The 20035-nt window shown below is 31.7% G+C and overlaps 1 protein-coding gene across 3 annotated transcripts in view; it reads right to left on the bottom strand.

Moving 5' to 3' along the window:
* The window catches only part of LOC123711391, a 69667-nt gene that overhangs the window by 15415 nt on the left and 34217 nt on the right, over nucleotides 1-20035 (bottom strand). For all 3 annotated transcript variants that reach the window (XM_045663960.1, XM_045663961.1, XM_045663962.1), the window contains exons 2-3: nucleotides 15812-16032; nucleotides 853-1067 (exon numbers count right to left, since the gene is read on the bottom strand). In XM_045663960.1, the coding sequence (XP_045519916.1) occupies nucleotides 853-1067; nucleotides 15812-15890 (294 nt within the window). In that variant the 5' untranslated portion in view covers nucleotides 15891-16032. The remainder of the gene's footprint in view (nucleotides 1-852; nucleotides 1068-15811; nucleotides 16033-20035) is intronic.

The following is a 20035-nucleotide window of genomic DNA, read 5'->3' as shown; positions in this document are numbered from 1 at the left end:
CATTAGATGCAAAACAGTCGTTTTCGGATTAATACTACATCCGATTAATAAAAGCGCACATGTAATACAAGGTAAGTTCCTCACCACGCAGTTGCAGGCAAAACACATACAGTTGTTGTATGTAACTAACTAACTGCCGGCATACATACATACATAACGATATCGCTTGACCCAGGGAACAATGACGTAAAGTTTTGATGTTTTCTAATGTTTGACTTCTTTGGGTAATGTAACGTATATTTTACTAATAACTATAAATTATTGCAAAACATTTTATTATTAAAAAACACTATTATGTATTTATTTTGAAGAGATTATTTATTGCAGCTTGTCAGTAATACTCGTTTACCTAATTCTACTTTCCTGAAATTGATAGAAGCATCCATTACGATAGTTTTTGTTTGGAGTCTAATTCTACAAAATAATCATAAATAAATAAAGACTGTTGATATATCATAGTGCCAAAAGAGTGGTAATACATTATTACTTTCTAGACATTCGTAAAAATGTGCCGTCATAATATGCTACTCTGTCTTCCGTGTTTAAATAGTGAAACAATCTTAAAACGCTTTTACTCTTCTGTCTAATTAGATAAATTAGTGTAATGTACATTTAGTTATTATTATTTACACTAAATATGTATTTATGTTACGACAATCATAATATATATATATATACATGATGTTAGTATTTCAGTAATAATAGAATTACCTTCTTTTATGTTTCCTGAAAAAAAAAAGGTTTTGCTTTTATGATTTTATTTGCCGGGGCAAGCAATATGTTAGTTTGGAAGATTAAAAAGATTAAGTTAATCTAAGGGAGATATATTAAATTATAATATTCAATACTTACGGTTTTATTTCCTAAATTCTTGACTCGACAGTTCAGGTAGGCGGTTTTGCCGAGTAGCGCAGTGACATTCTTTGAGAAGGCCAGGTCAAAGTATGGCCCACTCCTCGGTGTGGGCCTGGGTGTCTCCAGTGCGCCGCGTATCGCATTGTCGGCGGCAGGTGGCGCGGTAGCTGAGGTATTAGTACCTTTACCTAACTCTCTTTGGGCGGACGATACTGAAAAGAAAAAGGTTACCATAAAAATCCAGCCTCATTTTTAAAACTGAATATAAGGTTTAGGTAAGGCAACAGGTTTTAACCGATATTCACTAAAAATCAATCACAATAATTATTGTTTATTTAGTTTAGTCAAAATAGCATTAGCATTTCGCTTTCAATGGCATTCCTAAATATAGGTTGTAACTTAAACTCATGATTTAAAAAATGTATTCATCTTCAAGGTTTAATTAAAACGATAATTAATAACCCCACAATTTTTATAGCGTAACTTTGTATTTATGGATCCACGTATCGTTGTTATATTCGACAAGGTCGAGAGTTTGAAGTGACTGAACAAACCTTTATCATAATTCAGAGGCATTGTATGGCGGCTCTTGTGAAAACCGCCATTGCCAGAGACGGTGCTATCATAGCCTTTTACCCTTTTATCTGAATTGACATTTTCGGCCTATTCTTCGCTCTTAATATTGTATAACATTATTTAATATTCTATTCTATATTAGGAGATTCAATGAAATTCTGCTGGTTGCTTTATGTTTTAAGTTCTTTTGAAGTCTTATATACACGACTATAGTATAATATAATCATACTATAGTAGACATAATCATGTAATTTAAAAAATTACTTTTATATTAATGATAAATAAGTGTATCTACAAGCTTAACCTCACAATGCATCATCTCCTCTCGAGACGTTGTTCATCACTGAAGCAGCAACTGTTACGCATATAAAAATATGGTTACTTAGCCATGAGCCTTGAATGGACGAACTCAAGGTAAAATAGAATAACCACTAGAATAGCTCTGCTCGAAATCAATGATATATTTTTTAGCCAACGAGCGTTGTGCCTCGTAATTTGATTTGAAATTCCCTTTGACTTTGCATCAATCAATTTATCCAGCTGTCAACAAAATTGAAACGCGAATGTATGTCAAGTAGGTCTATTTGCTAATAAATGAGTCGATTTCATTACGGAATGATGGAAACGGGTTAATGACCAACTCGTCAACTGACTAACGAGTGACGCCGTGATACTCGAAACGTAGGCCTTTGTGTCCCCAAGTGCGCCTCTGTTACGTCACTCAACCGAAATGTGCCCTAGATACCCCTGAAATATTGCTACAAATTGTGACGTATTAAAATACGTACGACGCACCCGGCATCACACATTTGCACTCAATATCAAACATTGGTCTTTTAAAAATATATAAAGGTATTTTTTATGTAAAGTTTACAATAAAAGTTATCTTTATCATTTAAACATGATGTAACAGATTCACATTAAAATATTTATATTAGAATGAAAAATATTCTTAACCCAATTAATTATTAATTAGTTATATTTTCCCCAACAATCAATCAAATTAAAGCCAAAATACTTTATACAACATATCTTTGTTCTTTTATTATTAAAATGTGAATAAACGAGTATCTATCTGTAGAACTTCTACGCCATGTCATAACTCATACATAGAACGGAAATTTGTGTCTCTAACATCTGTTTTTTCTTCAAGTGAATACCTGTAATTATTAGTCTTAATACACACCTTCGACATATAATTTATTATAGGTTATAAGTATAAAATAACAGGTTATGTTACCAACAAAGTTATATGATAAAAACCGTGCGTCGAGTCGTGTGTCGGCCGACTATTATAACATAAACAGTCCCAAAACCTAATATTTGCTCAAGCATCGCGGCGGCCATGCTTTACCAAGGGCTTTTAGTCCACTTACACGAAATATAATATAACTAAAACACTGGTTAAATAATGGAAAACTTTCGTCGCTGTTTTGTTCACTAATACGTATTCTTTACAAAATATATAAAAAGTTTTTTCAATATAGCATATGCTAAAAAATATTCAGAATTTGTTTCGGAAACAGCGCTTTGAAAGTATTCCGATAAAAATAAATGAGCTTCCACGAGATACCTAAGGAAAGTTTATAAATGGTTGCACTTGCGAAGCGCATGTGTTCGTAAATGTATTATTTAGAAAAGCAAATAAGACGTAAATGTAAATTTCAATATACAAGAAGCATACAGGAAATAATGTTATGTATTCCATACATATCCTTGGGTGCGGAAACGAATTAGGAAGGAAGCTTACAACAAAGCTGTATCAGCTTTTCTATTTTACGTCTTCATAAACTTACGTCCTTAAAATGTCTTTATTTCAATTGGTCAATGTTTAGTAAATATTATCTAGTAAATGGTATATTTTAGTATTGTCTTTCGTTAACATAGCTTTTACACATTGAAAGAAACCAATTTTTTTAACCAAATTAAAGCAATTTGTATTATTATAAACTTATAATTATTTTACATGATTTTAAAATTAAATTTTCCCGACGTTTCGCGTGCTTTACAGCGTGTGTGGTCACGGTGACTGAAGACAAAAGGGAACGCCACCGTTGTTATGGATACGTCGGAGTACGTCACCAGATTATGTAGTTATTGTTAAACACTGTCTCACATCAGGATACTTAATGTGGAAAGATGAGTTCTATATGCAGGTTGATGGAGTAGCCATGGGTTCTCCGGTGTCACCTATAGTCACTGACATCGTCATGGAGGACTTTGAGGAGAGAGCTCTGGCCAATGCCCCGGTTAAACCTCGACTGTACAAGAGGTATGTCGATGACGCATTTGTAGTACTCCCCAATGATAAAATATCTGCATTTCTAGCACATTTAAATTCAATACACAATAACATTAAATTTACTGGCCAGTTATAAACGTTGCTAATGAAAACTTTTTGAATTTCAATTTTAAGACTTTGGTAACTTAATAGAGTATATTGTATTCATTTGTCATTTGTTTTTATGACTATGAGGCAATTCTAAAACTCTTGTTACACGTGAAAATGAACCTAACGCGAGAAAATTTTCGGTCAATGATTTATTATGACTTTCGTTGTGGGCTTACTCAACAACAAAGCCCCCATTCATAATTGGTTTAACGAGTTTAAGCGTGGACGTAGCAACCTCAATGATGATTCGCGAGAGGGATTCCTTTAACAGCGACTACTGAATATAACATCAGTGCTGTGCGACGCATGATAGAGGAAGATAAGAGAGTGACCTATGAGCAGATTCGGGCAAGCCTAGGGATTGGAATGAATCAAATTCAAAAAAATATTACACGCACATTTAGGCGTCAAGAAGTTTTGTACCAGATAGACTTTCCATATTTTAACCGACGACACCTTCGCATGGACTGGTCATGGACATGGACTGAATATTTGACTATACCAGGTGTCGAAATAATGAGTCATCCACCATTCAGTCCTAACCTGGCGTCCTGTGACTTTCATTTATACCCAAGAACTAAAGATAAAATTCGAGGTATTCGATTTACGAGCCCTGAAGATGCGGCGAAAGCGTACGAAAAAGACATAGATAAGGAAGAATGGGCCCACTGCTTTTCTCAGTGGTTCCATCGAATGTGACGATTTGTAGAGAGGAACGGATATTACTTCGAAAAATAATAAAAGTATTGGCCACTTTCTACATGAAGCCGTTTTTCATTTTCGAAACATTTTCAGTGTTACCTAGGTATCTTAATACACGCTGCGAATTGGCAAGGGGAACAGTGGTTCGAACGCACGACCTCAGGAGAGTCCCACGCCTAAGCCGTGTGGTGTAGACTTTGGCAACTGACGACTGAGCTAACAATGCTCTAGTAATGTGAATTGAAAGAGCATTTACTAAAATCGATTTTGGTAAATTCAATGAAGTTCGTTCCTCTGAGTACCTTGCAAAAATGAGGTTAAAAGGAAAAACCATGTCACTAACACACGCAAAGAAAGTTCATCGCGAAAGTGCCCAAGTGTAATGCGTGCTTTTACTCTACATCTTCATTAGACAAAGAGGTGTGCCCTGCTTTTAAGAAAAGCTAAACGTTTTACCATGTGTCAAGTATGGCAGCCGCCTTACATAAAAAGGATCTAAGTCTTAGTAAAAAATGGTTTTCATGAACGGTCTTCATATAATACTGATCAAACCGACACATGTTTCTGGAGAATGGAGCATTAATATATTATGTAGCTAGTCCAGCCATTCTTTTACAAAAAAAATGTATTTTTTAATGAAGGAATATAATATTATTTAAATTTATAGGTACATACTTATTAAAGTCTCAACAAAAAATAATAGAATATTCTATTCGAAATGGCCACCTTTGGCTTTTATACAGGTCTTTAATATGTTTGGCCACGAATCTATGGACTTACGCACTGCTAAAGGGTGATTTCGCCACTGCTTGATACAAAAAAAAATTAATTTAAGATACTAAATGTCGCCATGTCGTTTAGAGCTGGCCATGTCCTCTAAAACTGACTATCATTTGAAGTCTAAAGGGTTGAGGACTTGAGGGCCAGTCTTTAGCTCTTTTAAAGTCTCGAAGTAGTATTGCTGAGAGGTATCACAACATGACCCGCGTCTGTATCTTGATACACTGGCTGGAGTTTTCACCCCTTTTCACAAAAAAATAGTTTTGTTACTCCTTGATAAGCCATCGTTTGCCAAACCTTCACTAACGCAGGATGATGACCACGTTGTACCTATCCGATCACTTGAGCAACTTTAGATCTGTTCTTTGATTGGCGAAGTGTTGTTGTATCCGTTGATAATACGATATACGAATATACGGCTGATGCCAAGCTCCAAGCAATGCTCCATACCCACTTTGTGTAAGGTGATCGCTGCAATCCTATTTTCTTTAACACTCCATTTCATATTGTAATTTGATAATGAAAAAATATGTGAAATGGCGCAAAATCGTAAAAAAATTAAAATAATATCATCTAGGTATATTCAATTGAAAATAATATTAAATATTTAAAAAGTTGAAGAAAGTAAAAGTTTTTACGTAACAATATTTATGGCGAGATTAGTTATATCTCTAGATGGGTGATTGTTATAAATAATACTGTCAGATAAAAATCTCTAAAATAGTAATTTCCAATTAATACTTTACGAAAATAATTTGCCATTGAAAACAAACTGAATTGGTTGCAAAGACCTGAAAATCACAATGACTTGAAGCAGTGTTGTATTATGATTATTTACTAAGAATCAATTAAAATATCTTCGACGAATTTTGACTGTAGATGAATATAAGTAATCTTCCATTAAGATACAAATAAGAACTGCTCATTGAAAATTAATTTTCTGTCGTTTTTTGAAACAAGCAATGTTTGTGACTGATTTTAACCTGATTTTAGAAATGTCATGCTGATGAATTAAATATTGTCCAGTTTTTCAATTTCCTTTGAGAGTTTTCTTTTAAAGTGTTGAAAGCTAAGATAAATGAAAATAAAATATTTATATAGCTAAAATATTGCCTTCTTATTTCAATGTAATGTGATTGTCGTTGAGGTAAATAATATGGTTCTGAGTTCAACATTTGATGAATTTACATGAATATGTTTTTATCACAGTGACACCTATGAACTTGGCTTGACATATCTGTCAGTTCGGTTTTGTTACATGTCTGTATGTTTTTAACAATGTACATATAGAAAGAGTTCTTTATTTAAAATGATGATGTTAAGACTATTTTTTTTAAATAACAGCATATCTATACTGTCCATTAACAGTATGAAAATGTAAAATTATTGGTACAAAAATATGTATTTTAATCGAAAGAATTTATATAAATGCAGTTTGAGATGACCTCCCATCAATTCTCTCTGTGCATCGAGGGATTAAACCCTCGGATGGTCTAAGGCACCAAATCGTTACGAATGATAATAATGGTGGTCAAGAAAGGTTGTTTGGAATAGCCACAGGACCTTCGTAGGTCCACCTTGGACAACCACCTACTTTGGGACTATTGCTACGGCTTGTGAATATAATCTACCCTTATACTTACAGTGAGCGAACAGAGTACGTTTAGGGGTATAGATAATTTTTAATATTTAACTTTCAATGAGTCATTTGAACTCATACACAAATATATACTTGCTACAGCTGTTCAAAAATATGACTCAGTTTTTATGACTATAATTATTTAAATTATACTTCATATATTGGTGTACCTATATACTAGATGAAGTTGGAAAATGTTTAATATGACATATGTGGCCTAAGTTAAAATGCTCTCTATTATACAGGATATACATCGACAATGCATCATTATTATGTAAAATCCACTGGGTAACTGGATTAGCGGTAATCTAACTTCTTCAGGTTATTATAACTTTACTTGTTTCGTATTCTCCACACAATATTTAAGGATTCATGAATAATTTCACGGGATATGTTTTATTACAACTTCCTTATATACAATAAACTTATTACTTATTGAAACAGACATTTTAAGAGACATATCTATATGGTAAAAGTATTTATGTAATTACTAAGAAATAAATCAACGAACAGTGAGTATTTTTCTTAAACAAAATGATACCAATGTTATTAACACAAAATACGTAAAATATATATACGAGTACTCAACGTTATTAAAATTATACTTTGTATAAAAATCTTGAGCAGTGCTCCGAGGGCATTCATGGAACTTAATGGAAGCATAAACATTTGGTTCGAACAATTCGTGTAGTACAAAGATATAAATCGTATTTGAGCTGTAAAGTCGTCAGCCTCTTAATCTAGTATTTAACGGGCCATTCTGTGATTAGTTGAGAGCAAAAATCCTTGACGTCACAAGTACACTCCAAGAAGGCTGAGTCTGAGCTTTTGGAATGAGCTCGGTTAAGCCAAAGATAACTATTACCAGCAAAATCCACACTTTAATTCTCTCTTCTCTTCGTCATAACCAATATCGAGTACAAATAGATTCTTATATTAACACGCGTTAATTTTCAAATTTAATTACAAAATACGAACATTTTAGAATTAAAGAAGAATTATATACTTGATGTTTTACACAAATCTTATTGCATTTGCAACGAAGATGTGTAAAACCTGTACATTTGCACTACTTTTCGACGTTGTTGTATTTGAAATGCCATTTTGAATATATCAGTGAGAAATAACGTTGAAATTATAGTTAAATTTTATCACAACTAATAGAATTAATCACTGATTCGATAACTGTGATATCGTATGAATGAAATTATTTAACGGATATTCAGATTTTATTTATCACTTAAATGCTACATTTATGAATTATTTAGATTTTATCAAGTAGCTTAACATTGGTATCTAGTTTTAGCTTACACATGATAGTACTTTACGTTTTAGTTTATTAATCTATTATATGGATCCCTGGTGCTTCGCTTTGGTCCAAGGCAATCAGTTAACAAAGATGTCAAACTAACGGCAATCGATAGTCGCGTTTTTTTAATTACAATAATAAAGCTAATGCGAATAGTATAGAATATTATTTAACTTTACCTGCACCTATGAATACTGATAAATTAAACAAATTTTGATAAAAAGTTAATACATATATCCAACTGTGAATTTGTAAATTAATTAGACATTTAAAAATATAATTAAAATTAATTAACCGTTGAATTAAAATACTGTAAATGGTAACGTAAAAGTTTTTAACATTCCGATACATATTTAGAATGGTTATAAAGTTTTGTATTTTGTCTTTTTAAACGTACGAAGCAAGCATTGGCTTGTGTTTTTTTAAATTGTTTAATTTAACTTTTGACTACTATACAGTACCTTATTAATTTTATCATGTCATAATGTTTAAACAATATATAATAGCAACTAGTATCAACTCCTAAATAAATCTAACCTATCAAGTTGCTAATGTTTCTAACACAATTTATCTCCAGAACGAGCTTATTTTGAAGCGTAGCGACAGTTGATTAATAATTGCTTAAATGTAATACATTGTAGCATTAACTCACTCCATGTAACTAAAAACAATAGCTTTTTACTAAAGCCTGCAAACGACCTACAACATTCACATTGCATATCGTTTTCTTGACCTGTTCGAGTAGAAATCAGTACAGTATTCAATGTGTATTCAAAGTAACAGACTGGGTCATCACGCTCTCATTCTACTGAAGTATTGTTAGCAGGACAATAACATGCAGCTTCTTTGAAACCTAATCAATACTATTCTCAAATAGCCAATAGGCACCTATCGCTTTGTTACATTATCAATACAACTTCTAATAGTGTATGCTTGATTATATTGAGATTCAAAGACTCGTGATTTAATACCATATTTTATCTATACTCAAAAAATCTAATTTAATTTGTTAAATGTAAATCTAACTTAACGTACGAATCCACATGCAAAGCGGGGCCATAATTAACAATAGTTATTTTTTCCATAAACTATAGGTTTTGCTCATGGAATCTAAAATAAACATTATAATCAAAACTCCTTGGTAAAATAATCTCATGGAGAAATATCCAAATATTACGCTGCGAGAGATGATAAAATTACTTCAATGAATATTAAAGACAAACGGCAAGGGCAAAGGCAACGAACCTACTTGCTTGCCTGCTAAAGATGAATAAAATCAAATCAAAAAGTATCATACAGAAGACAGTATTATTCATAAATTTGGAAACTTTTCGTAAAAAATATGAACATTAAAGTAGATGATGCTTTATTTAAATCACAATTTTATCGAATAATTTCTGCTTATATAAAATATTTTTTAGGGAATACAAGAACGTCTTTAAATCCATACTTAACTTTGTTAGTCGATCAAATATGTCAAGCCTTGTTACATTATAAACGATAGCGTTATTTTTGTTAAATTAATATAAATTAAATAAAACAGACATCTTTATTAGTGCCAATGGCACCCTATCACCAATAAAATGATATCTTTTTTACAAGCGACGCCAAATTTTTAATTCAACTTTTAGTTTACGTCGACAATAGCGTTCCATGCGAATGAATGTAATATAAAATGAAATTGTTGAGTAATAAAGTGGAAAATTCCACGGAAGTCTTCGCTTTCGGAGTAAACTATGAAAAATACCCTTGGAAACATTTTATGGTATATTATACGGACTTGTTTGTCATGTAACCCGATTGAGAAAGTGCCGATAAGATCCAACCAATCTATTTAATGTAGGAAGCGGAATTTTATAAATTAGTTTCATGCATGGTCCAATCAGCTTGCTAATATTATAATGGTGAATTTAAATTTATGGAATATTTAGCAAGTAAATCAGAAACTGGACTGGTTATTATCCGATGTGTTCCTTTGCCAGATTCCATAGCCAGGTAGTAATCAGTCTGGAGGTAGCACCGAATTGTTGATAGCCCATGGAAATTACACCTAGCGTAGTTACTACGGGCCAAGTGACCCAAAATGTATTAAAGTAAAGAACAAATTATTATGGATCCAGTACGTTTTTTACAGTGTATTTTAAAATTCGTTTTAGCTAAATCCAAACTTATAGAAAGGATCTATAAAGCTAAAATAAGTCAAACGAATTACACAGAGAAATAAAAAAGTACAATTTGCCGCAATATTACCTGGTATTATTTAATAGCAAAAACACGCCTCTACGGCGACACGAACACGATTTAGGTTAGTTTGGTCGAATTGGTGTAGTTTTAACGCCAAGGAAAGTTATCCAGGCTTATTTATATATAAAATATGTGAGAGATTAAAGCGCAATATATATGCGCTTTAATAAATTATTTAAGAACAAAAATATAAGACAATCGTCTTGTATAGACAGTGATATGATTGTATTACTCTTCTCACTCTATCCCCCTAGATGTTATTATCACCATGTGTGTTATTACCGACTTGCGTATTAAGAATTAAAAATTCAAGAAACAGTAAAATAAACCCAAGGCCCCAAGGGCCACTTTTTACATACTAATATGATAAAAATACCAGTGACATAAGAATTTTTTTGATGTTATAATTATATAAATAGTAAGTACATTCTTGCTTACACGCGCACAACGTTCAAAACGTTACCATCATGGGGCGCTATATTGTATGTATATTCGACATGTATTATTCTAATATTTGATTTTTAATGCCGCGCTTATCTAAAGTAACATTTTCTGAATGAGAATCCATAGATTCAGACATTTAAAAAAAAACCAAAATAGTGACAATGTCAATTGTCAAAAATAATAAATTATAAAGAATCACGTTTACTAGATTAGATTAGTATTATTTTCAAATTAGCAACAGCAATAATTGTTAAAGGCCAGCAACGCACTCGCAAGCCTTATGTCCATGGGCGGCGGTATCACTTAAGTTCAGGTGAGCCTCCTGCCCGTTATAAAAAAAAAATATATAAATTATAAAAAAAATGTTGACAATTCATCATATACATTGTAGGAGGTACTACCACAAAAATGTTACTATATACTTGCGTTCGCTAGTAGTGTAACCTTCCTTAAAAAGAAATCGATGTACTAATTGACTTTTACTGTGCGTTTCATGAACCTTATCAAATTCCGTAACGTGAATTTTAAGCAATTTATTTGGCGCAATCACACAATTTTGTTAGTTCAATCGTGTTACAATAATATTATGTTACATTAACTTCCCGAGCGAGTAATCGCTCAATCGCGTGCGCCAACGACTAGTATTTTGCTACAACTTTAATCCTATTTGGCCGTCTTAGTTACTCTGAAGCGTATTGCGAACCATTTCCCAATAATAAATATAAAAATTATTTGATCCTAAAGTGTTTATTTGTGTTCACAATAAAAATTATGAATCGATAACGCAAACGAAACTTATTTTCATTTTATGACCAATTTAGTTTGGCCATAAAGAAAACTATGACGTCGAAACCCTGTTTAATCCTTTTAATTAGTATTTTTATAGTAAATACTTAATACATGTGACGTAATATATCGTATACAATCCGGGCAGCCAGGTCGGTCATTTTAATTACATTATGAGCTAATACAAGAACGACCTCAAAGAGCTCAAATCTGTAGTTTAATATTTATAATACAAAATGATATGGCGGCTCTAAGAGGTCCGTGAGACCATAGACTACGATATTTTTATGACGAAAGCGAGCCTATGAAACCGCTATATATAAGTGTTAGTGGGTGCGTTGCCGGCTTTTTGGGGAGAATGGATTTTGGATGGAGATTTATGCAGGATTCTTTCTTTTAAATTTGGAGGTTGTCCTCTCATAATATCTCATATCGCATGGTTAAAGACTGGAAGTCTAATTTACCGTTATTCAACTATGAAATCTTTTATAAAAAATAGTTATAATTTTATAAAATCTATAAAAATGGTTAAATTTAAATTGCTAATAGTTTTAGTAATCTGAAAGTGATTTACATACTATAGGGACTTGCGTGATCAGACGCACTGCAATAATAATTTTCAAAATTCCACACAGAATTATAAAATTAATTTGAAATCTTAATACTGTTTAGGGCAATTAATTTCACGGTATTAGGTTTAAGGGGACTGTCAACGGTTATTTAGAATGATTTGGCTGTAATTAAGAAAGTTATTTTAACGCATTACAAAATAATTATATCAACAAGAATCATAAGATTAAAATCAGATTATTACTTTTTTAAAGTCAAAGTCATCAGTAAATATCGATCGAAATGTGTATATATTGCTAATATAGGTTTATATAAATGAACTGGAAGTGGTTATTGACATCTTGATCAGTCTGAACATACCTGTAACGACTTTATTTAATTATAACAGTATTTAGTTACATTTTTTTCTTTATTTTACAAAATAATATAGTATAATAAGAATATGTTACTTTAGAAAACCGATGTGGTTTGTATTAATGTAACCATAGCAGTCTTGTTAAGGAGCGCAACTAATGCATATAAAAGTAGTTTTTTTTTTTTAAATTTACTGTTTACGTTGGTAATCGTTCGGCTATCTAATATCTGACTAGGTAGATCATTTATTAGCTTCAGTAGCAAATACCTCAACATTCTTTCGCCATTTACATTGTTTGCATTGTACAGAGCCGAACTTGCGTTACCGCAAGAGTCTGTACGTCATGCTCCATTCGTTTTTTAATGTCATTTCGAAAAAACTGCTCGACTAGAAGGCGAGTTCGATCAAAAGTGTGGTATGTATATAAATAAGTGTGTATGATGTAACAATAGTACCGTCAGTATTCTAAGAAAGTCGAAGCGATGATACAGGTTAAAACATTCTAAAACCAAGCTGTTCTGTGAACCCCACACATATGGTAATCCTAAAACTCCTAGTTACTTAAAACAAAATTTTATGTTCCTCTCTGGCGTTAATTTTAGTTTGTGTTCCTTAGATAATCTAATTCTTGAAACTCCTATTCATAAAACTGATTTCTAACACTCCTCCTTCACTGTGCAAAGTATCCTACTTTGGAATTCCTTACCAATTGATTTGAGCTCAGTCTCTAAATTTATTTAAAAGTCTTCTTTTTGATAATTTTTCTTCGGCCTCGTAAATAGCTACTACTTATATATATTAATTATGAGTCAATTAAGCATTGGCAGGGCTTTTAAATGTCTGTTTACACATATTATTTATATTTTTTCTTTGGATTTCAGTTTATTTAATTTTAGTTATAGTTGCATGTTATTTCGAGATCTTTTTTTTTCGTTAATTAATTATGCACTTCTTGTACTTTACTGTCTGTAGGTGTTTCTTTTTTTATTCTACCATATTAGGGTTGCCTGGAAGAAATCGCTTGCTATCGATAAGGCCGCCTATTGCCTAATAACTTAGCCTACTTACTTTTTGTTGTATAATTATGTATATTATGGTAACAAAGTATAAATAAATAAATGGTATGTGTACATTTGTGATACAAAATAATCACTTAAAGCATCCCTTTTAGTATTGCAATCAGATTGAGCCCCGCCAAAGTCGTAATCCCGTTTATTAGCATAGCTGTTAAGCTTTTAGTGACCTGCGTCAGAATTTGCCAAACTAGTTTTGTCACTGTTAAATTTGTTATTGGGTCTTTTTGAAAGGAATACCGTCGAAATTCGGGGACGGATAATTAGGTTTGGAACAATTTCACACGTCCACATTTTAGGGTCCACACGGTTACTGTGACCTTTTTTCTAATTAATGAACGTAAGTAAGAATTTAACGCATTGTCTAAATGTACAGTGTATAAACGAGTGGCAAATGTTGTCTTTTAAAGAACATACTAAATATTACAATCACACATTTTGTATTGAAAAATAGTAAATAATTGTCTATCGAAATTAATTGTTATTTCAGACTTTTGATTTTCTGTTTTTTATATCTAAATTAACGTTCCTATTATGAGTTGCTGATTTTAGAATAGCTGTTAGTTATATAAACAAATACATGTCAAACATATATATTCTATAAGTCAAACTTCTCGTAGCAAATATGAATGGACATATAAGTATGGGTTCATGGTTTACATCGTTGGACGCGTCATGATATAAATGTATTGCTCTAAGACAATAGTTCTCCAATTAAAACTTAATGTTTTAATTAATTTTTAGCATACTATATAAGCTGCTACGCTACGCTATTGATCAAAGCAACAAAATCTTTTATTCTGATGGGACACTTCAACGCAGCAAAAAAATGAAGAACGTATTATAGGTCACCGTATACTCAATAAGAGGTCCTTGAAAAAAAATGTATATATATATATATAATGTGTGTGTTTATTTTGTAAACTTTCAAAGAAATAAATGAGGTTTAATTTTTATTATTATTTTAAGCTGCAAACATATACTACGTAGGTTAAGTAAATTGCGGGGAAAAGGTACAATTGTTTCTCTGTATTAATTTTCATCTCGGAAAAGGATGTTTGTATTAAACCGTAGCAAGGTTTATATAATAATAAGGGTTATTATTTACAGAATTCGAAAGCTAAAAGGTCTTTGTGTTGGCTTAGTTTAAAATAAACACAACGTATTTTGTAATATATTTTTTTTACCCAATTATTAAGAAATTATAATATATCTCTAATGTGAATTAAATTTATCAATGATAATGGCAGAAGGAGGAGTAACACACCCACCAGCCTACTGAAGTTGTAGGTCCATGGGTGGTGGTTAATTCTGCCCCATAAAAATTCTAATTTGCGATCTAAACTATGTATGAAAGTTACTCAAAAACATTCTCAAAATCACAATTAATTGGATATAAAATATATTCTAGCAAAACTAGAATTCGTTACTCTTTTTGAAATAATAAAAGAATTAATCATGATTAAACAAGGCGTTTGCAAAACACTTTATCAATTGAACATGGCAGTGTTTGTGATGTCGTTCATGGATAAACGCAATCTTTAAACAAATAGAACTTCGATTCCGGAACGGTTGGTCGGAACAAGGTGGTAATTCTTTGATTTCGATAGCTCGATAAACAATTCAAGAATATTCTCTTACCTTTTGACCTAGCCTTTGGTAGATGAAAAATCGATAAAAGCCTAAACATTTTTATTTTAGTTTCGTGATTATAGTGAGCACTAGCTGAGTATGATTTTTACTTAAAATGTTATCAATATGTCCTCGGAAAACTAGTAAATATGGTCAGTATATACTAGGAAGGATGTGTTTTTAGTAGAATTAGATGAAGGCTTGTTATTGTAAAGTCTTAAGGGCTTTTAGTGAAATTATTGTATCTACTTTTAGTATTCATTTAACACGCGAACGCTTCAATTTTGTAAATATTCTAATTGTTTATATAAATTCTTACAAATATAAAATATCCGTAGAAAGTATTTCATAAAGATTCCGCATAAAAAATGTAGATATACACAGTAGTAATACACAAGATCGACCCGACAAAACCGGATTAAAAACAATAGTACAAAACAGATAAAATACGTACCGTATTCTGGGCAAGTGACACAAAATGCCACCGCCAGGATAAAGCCGACCACCTCGTTGCCGAAACTTTTGTTTGCCATTTTATCTTTTTTAACCCACGCTTGCGTTTAGCGACATCTTTCTTTTTCTTTTCTATCGCGTTGACACTAAAGCTTCTGTACACTCATGGCGTGGTTCGCGATCAATGCTTTTAACTGCATTGTTTCTCGCGCGCATTCATATCTGTAACAAAAGATGCACATTTACATTTTGAGGTTTTTGGAATAAATTTAGTTGACGTTCAGTATCAGTACAGTATACATGTTAGCGTATATGATTAATATATACAGAGTATAGAATTTTTTCATAAACAAATGTATTTTTAGTTAATAAGTCGTGGTAACATTATCGTTTATATACAAGTTACATATAGAAACCTTACGTTGTTATTAGTGAATAAATACTATCTTAAGCCTATTTCAAATTCATCATTTATTAAATATATTTCCAGAATCTTACTCAAATATAGGCCAAAGATAAATCAATAAAGTCCACAGACGTGTCATATAACATTTCAACCTAATTCTATCTCTCGATCACAATTTCTCAAACTGTCAGTAGCACATGCTCGTCATATGTCAATATGTTATAATTTTAGCTATAGGAATATAATAGAGAAAATTTGTCTCGGAACATTATTAAAATAAGAACAATTTAAAACACTTAATACACGAAGCCTTCTATAAGAAAACTTTCTGATATAATAATATATCCTTATTACACTCAAGAGTAGTGTTAACCTAGTGGCTTGAACGTGCGACTCTGATCTCCGGCCGTTGATTCGATCCATGGCTGTGTCACTTTACCATTCGGCTTTTTGACTACGCTTTTAAAACTTACTTGAAACTGGTGACTGGAAATGGCTCAACACAAATGATTACGAATTAATTAATTAATTAACGAAATTACGGAAATCTGAGGCCAAGATTAAAAAAAAGGTTATCGCTACTGCCACACACTATTTTTTAAATAGATTCAGACTGCACTATGTCATAACTTAAAAAATACTTCGTTGGATGTATACAAAATTTTTGTCATAACGTAAATGCATAACTGCGAGCAAATTTGATGTCAAACTTGTTAAAAAGTTTTAAATAAATAAGTTTTTCGAAAACTAAAAGTTAAAATAAAGTTATAGAAATTTAATGATTGAATTCCAATACTATATGGAAACAAGAATAATAACTGGTCCACGGAAAATCATCAAAAACAAAACTGTTCAACGAAAGCTGATATTTTTACACAATACACTCTATAATTTGTAGAGTGTGTCTGACCTGAAAAGGACTACATGTTATTGTACAAAGGCATCCGAGGCAGAAATTGTATTGTGTAACATCGCTTTATACCGGCCGCCGAGTGTCACTTCTGTTTACCAGTACCTTCGTCTATTCTTTGTCTTGACACACCGTTGCTGAGCGTTTTTCTAATGCACAGGCTCATTCAACACAAACTATAATTAATTTTTAAACAAAACAAAATGTATTTGTTAATATATAAGTGAACATTTTCTCACACTTATTATCCTAATTTTATGGGACTTCCAACCATGAGGTAGGTAGCGAAATAAACATTGCATGTACAGGAATTATCGTACATAAACCTATAATCGTCGTGCATTAAGCGCATATGTAAAAGACTGTTGGTTCTATACAATATTTTTGATGAAAACTTGTACTGTAATGCATAAAACTACAATTAATTAAAATCAGAATAAAAACAACACAAAAGCCGTTAGTTAGTGCACATTCGTAAATTAACTATTCCTAATGAAGTTATCTAAATAATGGTTTTAAACGGGAAAAGGGGACTGTGATTACTCAAAGAGAGAAAAATCCTATCATTTCTCTGGCTTTCACTCTCTTTTCAATTTATTTCACTTAATGCGGGAAACAAGATTCCTTTCACTGCTCGTTGTACATAACGTGGTCTTTTTATCAAAACAAGGTTAGTAATTTAGACAAAGGGTGACAGTAATAATAATTTTCAGTATCGTATTCATACCAAAACAACGTCATTTTTATACATGTAGATCCCAAATTATTTACTTAAGATCTAAAGGGATTATTATTTTTAAATATGTCTAATATCGATTTTAACTTGACCATTTTTACCACAAAAGTGTAAAATGTAATTCTTTACCGTAAAGTAATTATATTTAATATGGTTTTTAATTGTTGTCAATTAAATTATCTCTTATGTCAGATTTAACAAATAATTATGCATATAAATAACGGTTTTAAGTCGGATACGAAATTTAATGACGGATAGTTGACGACTGTTTAAAAGAATCGTAAGCGACTGAAATATCCTTTTTGAGCTTCAATTGAATTTATGGTGAACAGCTATAATTTTTACTTAGCGCCTTAAGAAACCGATGGTAACTTAGTTACTTATTTACGAAGAGATTATTAAGAGATATATCTTTCATATAGGTTATATTTTATAATACACGTCAGGGTAGGAAATCACCGACATCCTTATTTATTATTAGATCCATTTTTTGCAGAGCCATATACAGGCCGTAAAAGAAAGTTTGTGATCATAAAAACATTTATGGCGACCCGTGATGCCTTTAGATGACACTGTTTACTTGTAAGTATAGCATCATTTTCAAATGTTATTGACCTAAAATAAAAGTCAAGAGAACTAGCCTACGTTAAACTTTTTATGTAGTCTTTTTTGTATAAGATATAATAGAAATGGTTGGAAAACACGATTATTATGTGGAATATAACATATATATTATAATCTTTCAATGAGCAGAAACGATGAGAACTTGGAGTAACTCATCGGTGTTGAAGTAGAAATGACAAAAAATCACGTGGCTATTCACCAACCAGATGGACCAGAAGTGAAAGACTTATTGTCCTCAACACTGTACAATGTAATAAGAAGTGCGCTGGAAAGGTACCGGTGGAAACAGATAGTCTGCTCCAGATGTTTCCTTGCCGACCTCGACTCTTCGAGAGAGAAAGATAATCTTTTATACCTTCCTTAAATGCATGCAATACATGCAATGTTTTTCATTTAGGTATGTGATTCTTACTGGTGAACAGGACTTCTTTGCGAGATCGTATTTTTGGTTCTTAAATGCCAGTTTCGTCACGACTCAGGGTTGAAAATTCATGGATAATCTTAAAGTATCTTAAGTTAATAATATATTTTAATAATGTGATGATGTAGTGATAAAATAATATAAGAATTGACTATAATTATATGACACATAATGTATGTAAAATTCCTTTTAATACTAATTTGCACGCCATTATGTGCAGCAGAATATGCGAACTTTACACCATAACATTTGTGTACCATATTATTGCAAAGAAATTATTATTATTAGCATACTATCGATTATAAAATCGTAAATCTTCGTGAAATCGCTTATTATACTGAAATAGTCTATTATTAAAATATATTGCGTTATTATATCAGATATCATTTATGTTAAACCTTTGAACCTAATTTAAAAATTGTTATAACTTAATATAGATAAGAAAAATGCACTTAAATTTCCTCAATCCCCCGAGAAAAGCACTACACAGGCTATGAATAATTTTCTTTTGCTTTCCTTTTGCCATGCCAGATAATCGATTTAAGCTCTGGTCGTATATTCCCGCAAGTAGGCTTTCAATCCAGTCACGCTTAAGAAGATTTACCGGCTGGAGTTTAGGAACTCATTTGCATTGTAACATAGTAACTTTGTTGATGTAAAAACTTCGTGGTGAGGTAAGTGAATTTATGGCGTAATATCTTTCGGGTTAAATGCACTTAGCCGATTTTTCCTTGCAGTTAAGTTACAGTTAAAAAGCGCGCCTTGTTGCCTTTTATGGACTTGATACTTTGTTGTGGTTCATAATTCTTAACTGTTAGCAGGGTACAACATTAGGGTTGGGAAAGTATATGATTTTTCTTTGTTGTTTCCATTTTGCATCGTCGTATTATTGATATTTAGATATTTTAGATTATGTAAGTTTAATTTTAATTTTTGATCATAGTGTTAGAAATTCCTCGTATTTTTTAGTAATATACATATGTATATTAAAATGTATTTTAACACCAATAGTTATTAACGCGTCTAAGAGTAGTCTTAACGCGTAGTAGTCGCACTATTGTTTATAAATATATATATAGAGAACTATAGGTATATAAAGAATAGTGTACGTCTCATATTATATTCAAT

Source organism: Pieris brassicae, chromosome 6 (genome assembly GCF_905147105.1).
Source record: "Pieris brassicae chromosome 6, ilPieBrab1.1, whole genome shotgun sequence".
In the NCBI taxonomy this organism is placed as follows: domain Eukaryota; kingdom Metazoa; phylum Arthropoda; class Insecta; order Lepidoptera; family Pieridae; genus Pieris; species Pieris brassicae.
This window is presented reverse-complemented; position numbering and strand designations above follow the sequence as displayed.